The sequence below is a fragment of the Lissotriton vulgaris genome, unplaced genomic scaffold, assembly GCF_964263255.1.
Source record: "Lissotriton vulgaris unplaced genomic scaffold, aLisVul1.2 SCAFFOLD_417, whole genome shotgun sequence".
Classification (NCBI taxonomy): domain Eukaryota; kingdom Metazoa; phylum Chordata; class Amphibia; order Caudata; family Salamandridae; genus Lissotriton; species Lissotriton vulgaris.
This window is the reverse complement of record NW_028250820.1, coordinates 22,499-35,306: the sequence shown is the minus strand read 5'-3', so window position 1 is coordinate 35,306 and position 12,808 is coordinate 22,499. Positions and strand designations below refer to the sequence as shown.

The 12,808-nt window shown below is 44.8% G+C and overlaps 1 protein-coding gene across 1 annotated transcript in view; it reads right to left on the bottom strand.

Annotated features, from left to right (window-relative positions):
- LOC147663105 (nck-associated protein 1-like) overlaps positions 1-11,428 on the bottom strand; it is a 1,078,872-nt gene extending 1,067,444 nt beyond the window's left edge. The window contains exons 1-2 of the mRNA XM_086950676.1: positions 11,301-11,428; positions 10,230-10,349 (exon numbers count right to left, since the gene is read on the bottom strand). Of these exons, the coding sequence (XP_086806802.1) occupies positions 10,230-10,349; positions 11,301-11,408 (228 nt within the window). The 5' untranslated portion in view covers positions 11,409-11,428. The remainder of the gene's footprint in view (positions 1-10,229; positions 10,350-11,300) is intronic.
- Between the last annotated feature and the right edge of the window lie 1,380 nt (positions 11,429-12,808).

Sequence of the window (12,808 nt, the reverse complement as noted above, 5' to 3'; positions counted from 1 at the left end):
TGGTCCTTCTGAAGCTGAAGTCGACGCAGCTGTGGTCCGTCCAGTGGAGTCCAGTGGTGTGGCTGAAGGAGATGATCTTGCTGGAGGAGAAGACGGGGTCGAGCGTGTGGCCGGCGTAGTGGGTGGGGGTGGTCACCAGTTGCTTGAGTCCGAGGTTGGAGAGGTTGTCGAGCAGGGTGGTGGTGTTGCGGTCGTTGTTATTCTCCAGGTGGAAGTTGAGGTCCCCGAGCAGGATATAGTCAGTGGAGGGGAGGGCGTGCGGGCTGATGAAGTCGGCGAAGTCTTCGCTGAATTGTGTGCGTGGTCCCGGGGGTCTGTAGATGAGGGTGCCTCTGAGGGTGGTCTTGGGGTCGGTGTGGATCTGGAAGTGCAGGTGTTCGGCAGCTGTGAGGGTGTCGTCGGAGTTGGTCATGATGCGGATGTGTTCTTGTGGACGATGGTGATGCCTCCTCCAGTCTGGTTGACGCGGTCCTTCCGGGTGATCTTGTAACCGTCCGGGATGGCGATGGCGATGTCGGGTGCTGAGGAGGCGTTCATCCAGGTTTCTGTGAGAAAGGCGACGTCTGGAGATGTGGTGTTGAGGAGCTTCCAGAGTTCCACAGCGTGTCTGTGGACGGAGCGGGTGTTGAGCAGGATGCACTTCAGGTGGATGCGGCCGGTGCTCTTCTCGGTGGGTGCGGTGCAGTTCCGGATGCAGGAGAACTTGCAGGCTTGGCAGGTGAAGGGTCCGTGGGTGCGTCCTGGGGTGGCTCGGTGGCAGCCGGGGATTCGGCCGGTGTTGAGTGCGATGAGGGTGGCGTAGTTGTAGGTCCGGCAGGTGGGCTGGTGTCCTCGGGGGCAGAGGGTCTGGCGCTGGGCGCGGGCCAGGCGCAGACGGGCGCAGACGGGCTTGCCTTTGGCGCGCCTTTGGCGCACAATCGGCGCGCCCGATGCGCGTGGACGCTGTGCGCACGCGCGGACTCTGCCATAAATGGAGAGTGGGGGGCAGAGCGAGGGAGGAGCAGCTGGGAGGCGGGAGCGGGGCGGTGAATGGGGATCGGAGCAGAGGAAGGGGCAGGGCCGCAGGGGAGCACGGAGGAGGCGGTGAGGGGGAAGGCCTGAGGGCGGGGTCCCTGGAGGCAATCAGCGGCGGCAGCAAGCAGGAACAGCGGTGGAGGCCAGCACACGGGGGCCGTGCGGTAGGTGGAGCGACCTGTAAGGGTCACCACTCTGAATAGAGGCAGTGGTTTGGGTGTCTCCCTTCACCAATTGAAGTACTGTTACATTTTAGGCAGCTGAATGTCCAAACCATACCCCTATTGCCATTTCAGAGGCAATGGCGTGTTTGAAAATCTGTCTGATTTCTAAGTAATCCCTATCTATCAGCAAATTAGGCAATCGTTTCAAACTGCACAGTTCTCTTCAAAGTACACTTGGATAAGTAGCAGTCAAGGAACTCTCTCTTGCTCACCTCAGGAAGGTTCTTAGAGAAGTATTACTGCTCATCAGCGGGTTACCACACTGTTTATTCATGTATTCCAGCCCACAATGCTAGCCTTCTGATGTAGGAAGTAGGGGTGGGCGGAATTTGCGTAGTGGAGCTACGCAAAGCTCCACAAAATGGCAAAAAATCTCCACGAGCACGCAAAAGTTCCGCAAACACGCAGAATTGCTTGTTCCGCCCGTTCGCGATGCTTTTTTCCTGTTCGCGAATCCTGTTATCTCACTAACACTCTTTTTGAAAGCGCGAACAAGCAAAAATGTGGCAATTCCGCGTTCTCTGTGAAACAGGAAATTTCCCAAATTCCACGAGCGGAACGGAATTTACTGCCCAGGCCTAGTAAGAAGCCCCATCTTTCCAGATGTTCTCCCACACTGTTGCAAAGTCCGTCAGTAAGTGAGGAGACCTCTGGTGTAACGTCATTGATAGCCAGAAAGGAGGATGGCTGAAACCTAGGAGGTCTAGTTCTCACAGGGAGTAACGGGGGTCCCTGTCCTTTCCTTGGAGGCACAGAGTGTCTTCTAGAAGAGGCTCAGCTTTAGATGTAGACTTAATATAGCCAGATTAGGTTGGTTGTCGAAGTCAGACCTGATCGAGCTTGTACATCCATGGACTGGATTGTTCTGCCTGAAGATGCTTTCCAAGAAAGTGTGGAGGGTATGATCACATTTGATTGACATGAGATTGCCATCGACTGTGTAATATGGGCTCAACTTTACATAATAGGGCCATCGACTTTGCAACAATAGTTCCATCTGTGTGGAGATGGCACTATTGTTGAATTTAGCAATCAAGCTCTAACCATGAACAGTCTGACAACCCTTTTTCAAAAACACACTTAAGAAAAAAAAAAAAAAAAAAAAACTAACAGAGAGCAAGCAAGTGTGGGGAAGCAGACAAACAAGACTGTGGACAACGCAGTAAACAGTGAACAGGGGAATTAAATCCGAGTGCCTAAAGTGTAAATACTAGAGCCGAACAACAACAACAGCTGTTGAGTAATAACAAAAGGAAATACAAGAGCAACAACTACTTGTGCTTAAGACTGCCAGAAGCTGGTATCCGCGATATATCAAAAAAGACCAGATAACAGCAAGGTCTACCATAAGGGAAAGTGAGATAGAGGAGCCGACCATATCTGTTCAATATACAATAATGACGTTCACAAAAACTAGCAGTAACCTAAAACCAGCTAAGACACCAGCCCAGACACTGGAGGGGTCACCCGGGGTGCAAAAAATGGATCCAAAAAACATTCTGGAAGAAACACAAGAAATTCCAGAAATCTCAGAAACCCAAAAGACCCAAGGTGAGACTCCAGCAACCAAAGACACACTCGAATTGCAGGATAATGGCAGTACCTTAAATCAACAAATTCTTCATATTTCACAGGAAACAAAAAACATGCAGAGAAGGCCAGAAACCAGAGGGTCCAAGGCTAAAGAAGGCAAAGAAGATAATACTGATACTGATAAGGAGAGACACAAAAATAAAAATAAAAACACTGATAAAAACGCCGAATTGGAGAACGATAAAGATAAAGGGAAAATGAAAAGGAAAGATAAGGCAAATTTTCAAGCGAAGCGCAATGCTATCAATGACAACCACCACGACAAATCGGAGGTAGCGGCCAAAAAAGCTAAAAGGCTACAAACCATCAAAAATCTGAAGGCAGCGGCTAAAACCACTGATCAATCTACAGATGCTCAGCCAAAGATCTCCAACATCTTTTGCCTGCTCCCCAAGGAAGGGTCTAGCGACTTGGACAAGCACAGGAAACAACAACAGGTAACCACAGATGACCAAATAAAGCGAAGCGACTTCACATATGCGACCAATACAAGTATGAGTACAAGCACAGGCACAGGTACGGGTAATGAGCAACCCTTCATTGGGATAAAAGCAAGTTTAGATCAGGCTTAAGATAAGCAGCCCATGGACGCAGCCCTGGGAAAAGACAGTGCCAACACAGATAGAATTATAATCGATCAAAATACACCAAGAAGTCTGCATGCAAAGGATACTCAGGACCAGGACCAGGACCAGTTCCACGACCATCTTTCTTTCATGGCACAACTACACTCCACGGGGAGAACACCACGATCAGAGAACGAAGATTATCCTGAGGAAACAGACTCAGACATTTATGAAACAGGAGTATCGGTCACCAGCGAGTCAAGCGAGATAAGCGAAAGTAGTGACGACCAAAAACCAGATGTTACAACCTTGGAGGTGTCTGACCTCTCAGGCACAATGGTAGTAAATGAATCTGGTCAAGGAACAACCCCAAAAAAAAGAGAGGAGAAAAAAAGGACAAGGCCAAAAAAAACACACAAACCAACATATGATCGAACCACCGATCCAGGGAGCAATTCGGAGCGAGTAAAAGCAAGAACTAAATATTAAAAGAACAGCTCAACCCCAAAAACAACAGGAGGTAATCAATACACCAAAGGGAGTAGCAACAGTGACGCCAAAAACCCACCTGGCGATAGTAGCAGCCCGGGAAAGCTTACAGAACCATCATTGAGCGAAGTACTCAATTCCATCAGGAACTTCCACACAGACATAAAAACGGACAGTCAAAGGAACCATGCAGGCATAAAAAAATTGCAAGGCACGATTCAAAAAGTGGGCAACACCTGCTCAGAGATCGCAGACAGAATGGCTTCAATGGAAACACGCACAGAAAACCTTGAGTCCGATATCTCCACTCTTCAAACCCAGGGAAAAGAACAGACGGATATCATAAAGGACCTAATGCTCAAAGTCGAAGACTTAGAAAATCGCAGCAGAAGGAACAATCTGCGCTTTCTCGGAATCCCAGAAGGTGCAGAGGGCAACGACCCAAAGGGCTTCATATCCAACCTTTTGAAATCTGCCCTCCCAGAACTTCGCTCCTGGGAAATTTACAGAGAAATCCAACACGCTCATTGCTTCCCCTTAGTACCTCCCAAACATACTCAGCAGATAAATCAATACCCAAGGGCTATGCTGGTCTATTTTGGGAACTTTCTTCTCCGGGAAGCTATTTATGACATTGCCAGGCCAACAAACAAAAGAGAATACAAAGGATTTACGTTTTTTGTTCGTCCAGATCTCGCACCTGCTACGGTGGAACGTCGGTGGAGTATGCGGCAACTCTTCACTCCATTCGAGCAAATCGGAGCTATAGTGTTTTTACAAAACCCAGCCCGATTAAAAATAATTTACAAGGGATCTACTAAAAACTTCACAGTGAAATTCAAGCGGAAGCTTACTTAAAAGAAATCTCCAAGCCTAAGACACAAGCACGAGTAAACAGTAACAAATAGCAAAATGTAACAGAATGAGTCGTAGACCAACTGAAATCGAAAGTGACTTTTTTTTTATAGACATTCAAGGGACTAAGGGGCTCATACTGAAAGGGGGCAGGGAGGTGGGATGGGGAAATGGTAATGCCTTACACCGTTAAAAAAATGTTTATATTTACCCTGTTCCCTTCACTCACATCTATATATGGTCAGGACGTCGAGCGAGTTGAAGTGCACCGTTCATTCAGACGCCCACACCTGGGTGTCCGATGACCCAGGACGCCTCAATTGTTGGTGGGGGGAGGGGGGTAGGGGGGCTCCAGGCAAGTCAGGGGAGGGAGGGGAGGAGAGGGAGAGGAGGGGGGGAGCTGGGGATGATGGACAATCCGGCACATAGGAAATAAAATAGTCCTAATCACAAACAGGAGTAACACTATAGTAACACTCAAGCATACACAGCGCAAAAGGAAGGAAAAAACAAAGAAACACACATGGCCAATCTAAAAATACTTTCCATTAATATCTGTGGAATGAATGACCTACTAAAAAGACAAAAAGTTGCATTAGGTCTAAGATCAACCGGGGCTAGCATCATTTGTCTCCAAGAGACTCACGTGGAAGGGTCGCAACATCATCTACTACAAACACTAGGCTATAAACTGATTATAGCTACAACACAAGCAACTAAGACCTGTGGGGTAGCTATCTTGGCAATACATAGAGGGCTCCAGTTTTCGCGATACGCAGCCGATAAATTTGGGAGATGGGCGATAACGGAATGTATTTACGATCTTGGAAAGAGAATAACCATCTGCGCCATTTATGGAAGCGTCACAGACGATCCAGACCTACTAGAGTTTATCACTAATGAACTAACACACTGGCCACAGCCAATTGTAATATGTGGGGATTTTAACCTAAATCTTCCCTCAGGAGGCTCCTCCGGACCCAACAGTAAATACCAGGGCAGAAAACCCAAGGTTTTTAGAGCGTTCGAAGAGTTATGTAATGTACAGGGGTTAACCTACTGTTGGCAATATAACCACCCCAAAAACTCTGGGTATATGTTCTTCTCCCATCCCCATTCAACATTCGCTAGACTAGATTACATACTGGTCTCCCATGTCATTTTAACTAAGTGTCACATAGATAAACTACCCAGGGTCCTATCAGACCACAACCCACTAATTCTGAATATTGATGTTGGCAAAATCCAACAAGAACAAAATAACTGGACATTTGAAAGGGCTCTACTATTAAATGAAAAATACTGTTTACTCATGGAGAAGTGGATACCAGAATTTCTGGAAGACAACCTGGGTAGCGCACCATTAGAAGTGGTATGGGACACACTCAAAGCCGGAATCAGGGGTGAAACACTCAGATTTTCTATTAGAAACAATCAAGAGACAAAACGAAAGGTAACAGAATTACAGGGGAAATTAATAGAAGTGGAGGAAGGACTTAATAAAACAGTTGGGGGGGGGGTCTAAATCCAGAATCTGCATTACAAAGAGTAGCTATTGATAAAAACAGAATAACGGAAATATTCGTAGAGAAAGCAATCTGTAAAGCCACAACAGCTAAAGAGAAAGCAAACGAATTAAGTGAGCAAATTGGGCACCACCTAGCTATCCGCACTAGGCAACAAAACACTGCAAACATAATCAAAGAGATCAGAGATCAGAATAACTCTCTTAGACATGACCCAGAAGAGATTAGATCAGAATTTCGGACTTATTACCAAAATCTATATAAAGAAACCAATAAGGATGAATAACTAATCAGGGAATATCTAGATCAGGCTACAATGGTCCAACTACCCCAAACGGATCAAGAGAATCTAGCTATTGAACCTCAGTGGATCGAAATCCTATTATCCTTGAACAGTCTGTCCCCGGGGAAAGCAGCAGGTATTGATGGTATACCTGTGGAATTTTACGTCAAATTCCACAAACTGCTTAAAGGAATATTAACTGATTTGATAACCCAAGTATTTCTGGGGGGGAAGCCACCAATTTCATGGGCACGGGCCAAAATCGTTGTTTTCCCAAAAGAAAAACAATGATCCAACTGAGCTGGGATCCTATCGCCCGATTACATTAATTAATTCCGACTCGAAAATCTACTCTAAATTATTAGCTACCCGATTGTCCCCAATTATTCATAAGATAATCTCAGCCCGACAACACGGTTTCGTGCCTGGCAGATCCACGACTGATCCTGTATAAAGGGTAATCACACTCTTTGACGTGGCAGAAGTGGCAGGAGACCCTATGGCGCTCATACTTTTGGACACCGAAAAGGCATTCGATAGGGTCTCCTGGCAATATCTCTGGATAGCTATGTCAAAGAGTGGGATTGGCGATCAATTTATAACCGCCATTCGTAGTCTATATCACAACCCAGAAGCCGTGGTCATGATCAATGGCGGAATCTCGGGCAAGATCGAGGTGACCAGAGGGACTAGACAGGGCTGCCTGTGTTCTCCCCTACTGTTTGCGATATTTATCGACCCCTTAATCCGCAAACTGGAGAACAATCAGAGCATATTACCTATCATAACTCGGAATGGAAACACCAAAACTCTGGCATACGCTGATGACATCGCGATTACCACAAGTAATCCCAGTGTAGCTATCAAAATGATGGAAGAAGCAGCTAAGAGCTTTGGAGAAATCTCTGGGTACAAATTAAATCAAGGAAAAACCCAAATAATCATCAATAAAAACACTAATTACACAGATGAAAGAATAGCTGGAAACGCCGTATATCTGGGCGTTAACATCACTTCCAACCTAGACCAATTAGTAAAAATCAATATGGACCCACTTTTGAAACAAACCAAGAAAAATCTCAGTAAACTACATAATTTACACCTCACCCTAATTGGCAGATGTAACGTTATCAAAATGGTTTATTTACCAAAATTTCTATACCTTTTCAGAACCATCTGCCTAAATTTCGAACAGCAAATCTTTAGAGAAATAGAGAGCATTTTTTCTGGATTCATTTGGGGATATAAAAGATCACGCAGAGCCTACAAGTTTATTTCGCTTCCAAGAGATAGAGGAGGCCTCTCTGTCCCTAATCTCAAGATTTATTGGTGGGCTACACTATTGAAGTATTGTAAAACCTTATTGACCCCAAATAGACATCCGATACAAGAAGGTGGGGTTCCAACTCCCCAAGAACTCATCCTAGGCTCGCAGGCATTTAAAATGCATGGAAAAATATACGTAAACTTCTAGGTATCGGACGGTACTCCTTGTACACTAGCCTCTGTCAAAATAGCAATATACCAGAAATATTTTCGGATTCCTATATGCAAAAATGGGCTAACTTTAGGATTACCCAATGTGGGGCCTTTTTTTCGACAACTGGCTTCAAATCGTTCGAAGAATTGAAGTGTGAGTTTGGCCTAGAATATAGAGATTTTTTTAAATACCTTCAAATTAGAGATTTTCGAATGAAAAAAGGTGCTGGTAATGCAGAGTTTTACAAAATCCAGGCAATTGAGACAGTTACCCGGAACACCACAGTCAAAATGGGGGAAATTTATAACAATCTAGTTTCTTCATTACAGGACGATTTGGATAAACATATCTGCAATTGGCAAAATAAATTACACATAAACGAAGGTTCAGTCCAACAGGCATATCAGCTTTCACAAACGATACTAATCTCACCAAAACTACAAGCACAATATTATAAAACTTTTTTTCAACTATATTACACTCCACACAAAATAGCTAAATGGGGCACCGGTAAAGGTACTCAATGTCCAAGATGTGCATTACACGAAGCCGATATAATTCATATATTTGCTACATGTGACTCACTAAGACTCATTAGACGTGAAATCTCAAATTTTCTGTCCGGAATTTGGAACACAAGAATAGAAATCTCAATAGCCGAAATGATACTCGGCATCGATGAAAACCTCAGACCAAAAAAAATACAGGGACTGATCTTTATCTCTATGGCGGTTTTCAGGATATGTTTGGCATTAAGCTGGCTGGATCCGAATCCTCCAACCTTTCATCAATGGCGGTCAAGATTTTTAGCTACATATAACCTAGAAATAGCAATTCAACAATATTGGCTGTGAGACCTAATAAGTTATACATGTTGATGCATGGTGCTCTTTCAAATGATCATGTGCAAAGAATTTGATCCTTATGGGAGACTCCCACTTTTGAAAAAAAATATTTAAATCCGAACAGGTTTTGGACATTGTAGTAGGTCAATGTCCCTTAAAATGCACCATTTGCTACTAGTTCTTAAAGTAATATAGCTAAAAAATGGCCCAAAGTCATACGAAACACTTCCAGTGAACTTGTTGCACTTTGCATGCTAGAGCCTATTCTCAGAGCAGAAAAGAGCACGTAAAAAGCTGTAAAACACCATTAGCTAATGAGCTTGGCTTGCAGTCAGATCCGACATTGACCCTCCCGGGAGCAATAAGTTGTATCAACATTGCTCCTTCAAAACGATTTTGGCCAAAGCCCTTCAAACGCTTCTAGCACGCCCAACCTCAGGATTCTCAGTTATGATAACAAAATGCGTTTTGGGATGGTTCCTGTTGTTTATTGTGGGGTTAGAGATGAAACCAGTCAAGGGTATAGGTCTTTCAAGTATGATGCAAAATGCTGGATCACTGAGCCCTATCATCATCTTAAGATATTTCTGATTGCCGGCTTCCTGGGCTCTGGATTGCATCCTACTTTATTATGGCTCCCTAGAAGCGGTGAAACCTTAGGATTGGAGATATAGGGCCAACATGTCCCTGTGGCCTTCCAGAGGCCTTAAAGCCCTGGGCAGCACAGATTGGTGGGTGTGACTTCATTTGTGAAGGTGTCAATATTTTAGCCAGTCACAACCCAAGAGATCCCAGAGAGATCAGTAAAATAGCTCCAAGAATTAATGCCACCCGTTCACCGATGGTAAGGTACAGTGTTCCAAGCTTGATATGATACCTATAGATTTGACACCTGTGCACTGATAGCATAGCGCATTCATTTAAGTGCAACCTGATCCATCACCAATGAAAAAATATTCTCCAGTGGTGAAACACATTAAGCCATGTGTGATCAATAGAACATTAATATTTACTCAATGACGTAGAGGGGCAGGAATCCATGTATGATCTGATACAGGAGTGCCTGTTTATTGGGGTTGAGGACAACATCCCTTGGGAGAACTTATATTGAAAGAATGAGCACTTTTCCCTTGAGGGTCTAGCAGCGTATTCATGTGTGTTTGAATGAACAGAATATAAGTTCTGGCATTCAGGTATCGGCGCATAGGATACCATGTATGATCAGGCTCAGAGAGCAAAGATTCACTGAGATATGACACAACATTTGTTGTATGATCCGATGAGCTTGGTTACAGGTTCACTGATGGCGCTGCACAGGATTCCATGTGTAATGAGTTACAAAAAGGATGAGTACCTGTTCACTGAGGTTACGTTGCTCTGCACACATATCTAGGAGGCAGTTGCAGGTCTGCTTGCTGATTTCTTCTAGGAAAGTATTGCATAGACCAAGTCCACAGTTTTTCAAGTGAGGGTACTGTGAGAAAAACAAGGATGCCATTTAAAATAACTGAATAAGGCAATGCCACATTTTTATTTCCTAAATTCTGCGAACTGAGGCTTCGAAAAAATCTCTCTAAACTTTCCCACAACTACGCACAGTTTCAGAACACATACTTTTTAACGCCCAATGTTATCATTCCACATGAATTGAATCTTTGTATTCTCACTCAGATTGAAGTCAAAGTACCATGGTGTGTATTCATATTAAACTATTGCTACCCTTATTTCAAATAGTAATCTTTCCCTGATTAATACAATTAGGTGACCCACTTCTACTTGTGAGCAATGGAGAGTCCTATCTTCTATGAAGAAAGTCCCCAAGGCACCTGTATGTGCCTGCAGGAAGTGCACTGCACAGTGGAGATGATGACCAGTTCCCTCTTTAGGATTCAGAAACCCTCAACATGTAAGATGAATATTGGATTTCTGACACAAATTATTATGTCATTCATCGATCAGTGGGTTTTTTGTGTGGATTGTTTGGCAAGGAAATACTGGGCAGGGGTTCCTTCTTTTGTACTGGTGGAAAGCATAAGATCATACTTTACGTGTCTCCAAGGATTTCATTTGCAGTGTCTATTCTACCCTTTTAACCCTTATCCACTTTTGTCGAAATGAGTGTCATAAAGCCCTCTAACTCACCTGGTGAGGATGGGTCGAATTCCTAACAGGGAAGAACTCACAGATAAGCATGGCTGCATAAAGGACTGGTGCATGAGGCAAGGCAATAACTTAAAAAATCAAATCATAACATTTAATTTGAATCTTAAAGTAGATGAAAGGTTCCCACAAGCTTCTCACATGAACACCGAATATGCTACCTCAAACCATAATTCTTGCATGAGAGAAAGAGGTTCAGGAAAGGACCTCCCCGGCCACCACCCAGGCAAGAGCCTATTTCAGCCAACATTATCATGTCACTGACCTCCTCTGGGCACATCTCGTGGATGTTGTTCACAAACTGACTGCAGACCATGGGGAAGGAGATAGAATAGCGCAGCATTGATGACTCCTCCATAGTCGCTGAGAACATCTTCTCCAGAATACGGACATAGAAACTGGGAAGCAAGCGGGTAGAAGAGTCAATATCCATGTCAATGGCGAATGCATCACATTGTTCTAATAGGACCTCTGCATTTACAGTTGGAAAAATGTTAGGATGAGAAGGATAAGAGGGCAGAAGTACACTCTGGATCAGAAAGGGCATGGAAGGAGAACAGTAACAACATAGTTGATTCATTACGAGCCCTGCAGTAACACAGCACTCAAAATACTGATTCACCGGGTTCAGGTTTTCCTACATGCAGAATTACCACACCAAGGCATGGGCAGTGTGGGCAGAAGGCCAGAGTCCGCACCTACTCACAGCCGCAGTGCCCGCAGCAGTGCACCACCTTCTAAAACACTCCGGTATTATAAGGTACGGGGGCAGCAGTGGTGTAGCGCTGTGATGCAAGCCCCAAGGAAGGGGACCACCTCCCATGCTTCCCGAAGTCATGGGCTAAAAGGACTTCAGAAGTCTAACTGCTGCATCTGCATGATAACAGTGATTAGATGAGTACTTGAAGTGCCCTTGGTAGTGAAGAGAGCCATGACCCTCCATGAGTTTGAAGTAAAAAGGAGAAGAGCAGATAATGTCCTATTACTTATCGGTAATCTTCATTACTCCGGGTCCTTTTTTCTGATTTGGTATTCTCCACTTGTAACTATGAAGGTGTCGAGGACAGAGGGACCTGGGGGTAATGTCCTAATACTTACAGATAATCTTCATTACTCCGGGTCCCGTAGTCCTCAACACCTTCATACGCCCCTCCCTCCCTCCCGGGTGGCTGGCCTTCCTGTCTGGGCTTGTTAAGTACAGGAGGGCTGCTGGGTAAGTACTGCTTATGTACTCCCGGGGGGAGGGGCAGTATTAGTGTCCCAGCATTCCTCTTGTTTTTTTCTGTCGGGAGATGGTCATCTCCACTTGTAAGTATGAAGGTGTCGAGGACGGAGGGACCTGAGGGTAATGCAGAGAGAGGTGTATATACATGGAGTAAGACAAACGCAAGAACTAAGGTAAGAGTCGGGTGAGGGATAATAGATGTAGAGTTCACAGAGACGGGACATCTGAACGTGAGAGGGTAGAATTGACAAAAAAAACAAGAGGCTGGAGCAAAGGGAGATGGGGAAGAGAAGTGTATATAATGGGCAGAATCAGTGAGAGAAGGGAAGAGCCTGGGAGAGAAATGAGGTGACAGGTATAACTTGTAGAGGTTGGAGTCCCAAAAATTAACAGGGCAACCTGTAGGTGTCATCCGTTGCGGCGGGCAGGGATCAGGGGCGGGCAGGCAGGGGAGGAATGTAAAATAAAATAGTAAAACTTACCTTATCGCCGCCGCGTCTCTCCACTCTCTACTCTGAGTCAGGAACAGGATCAGGAACCAGGAAGCA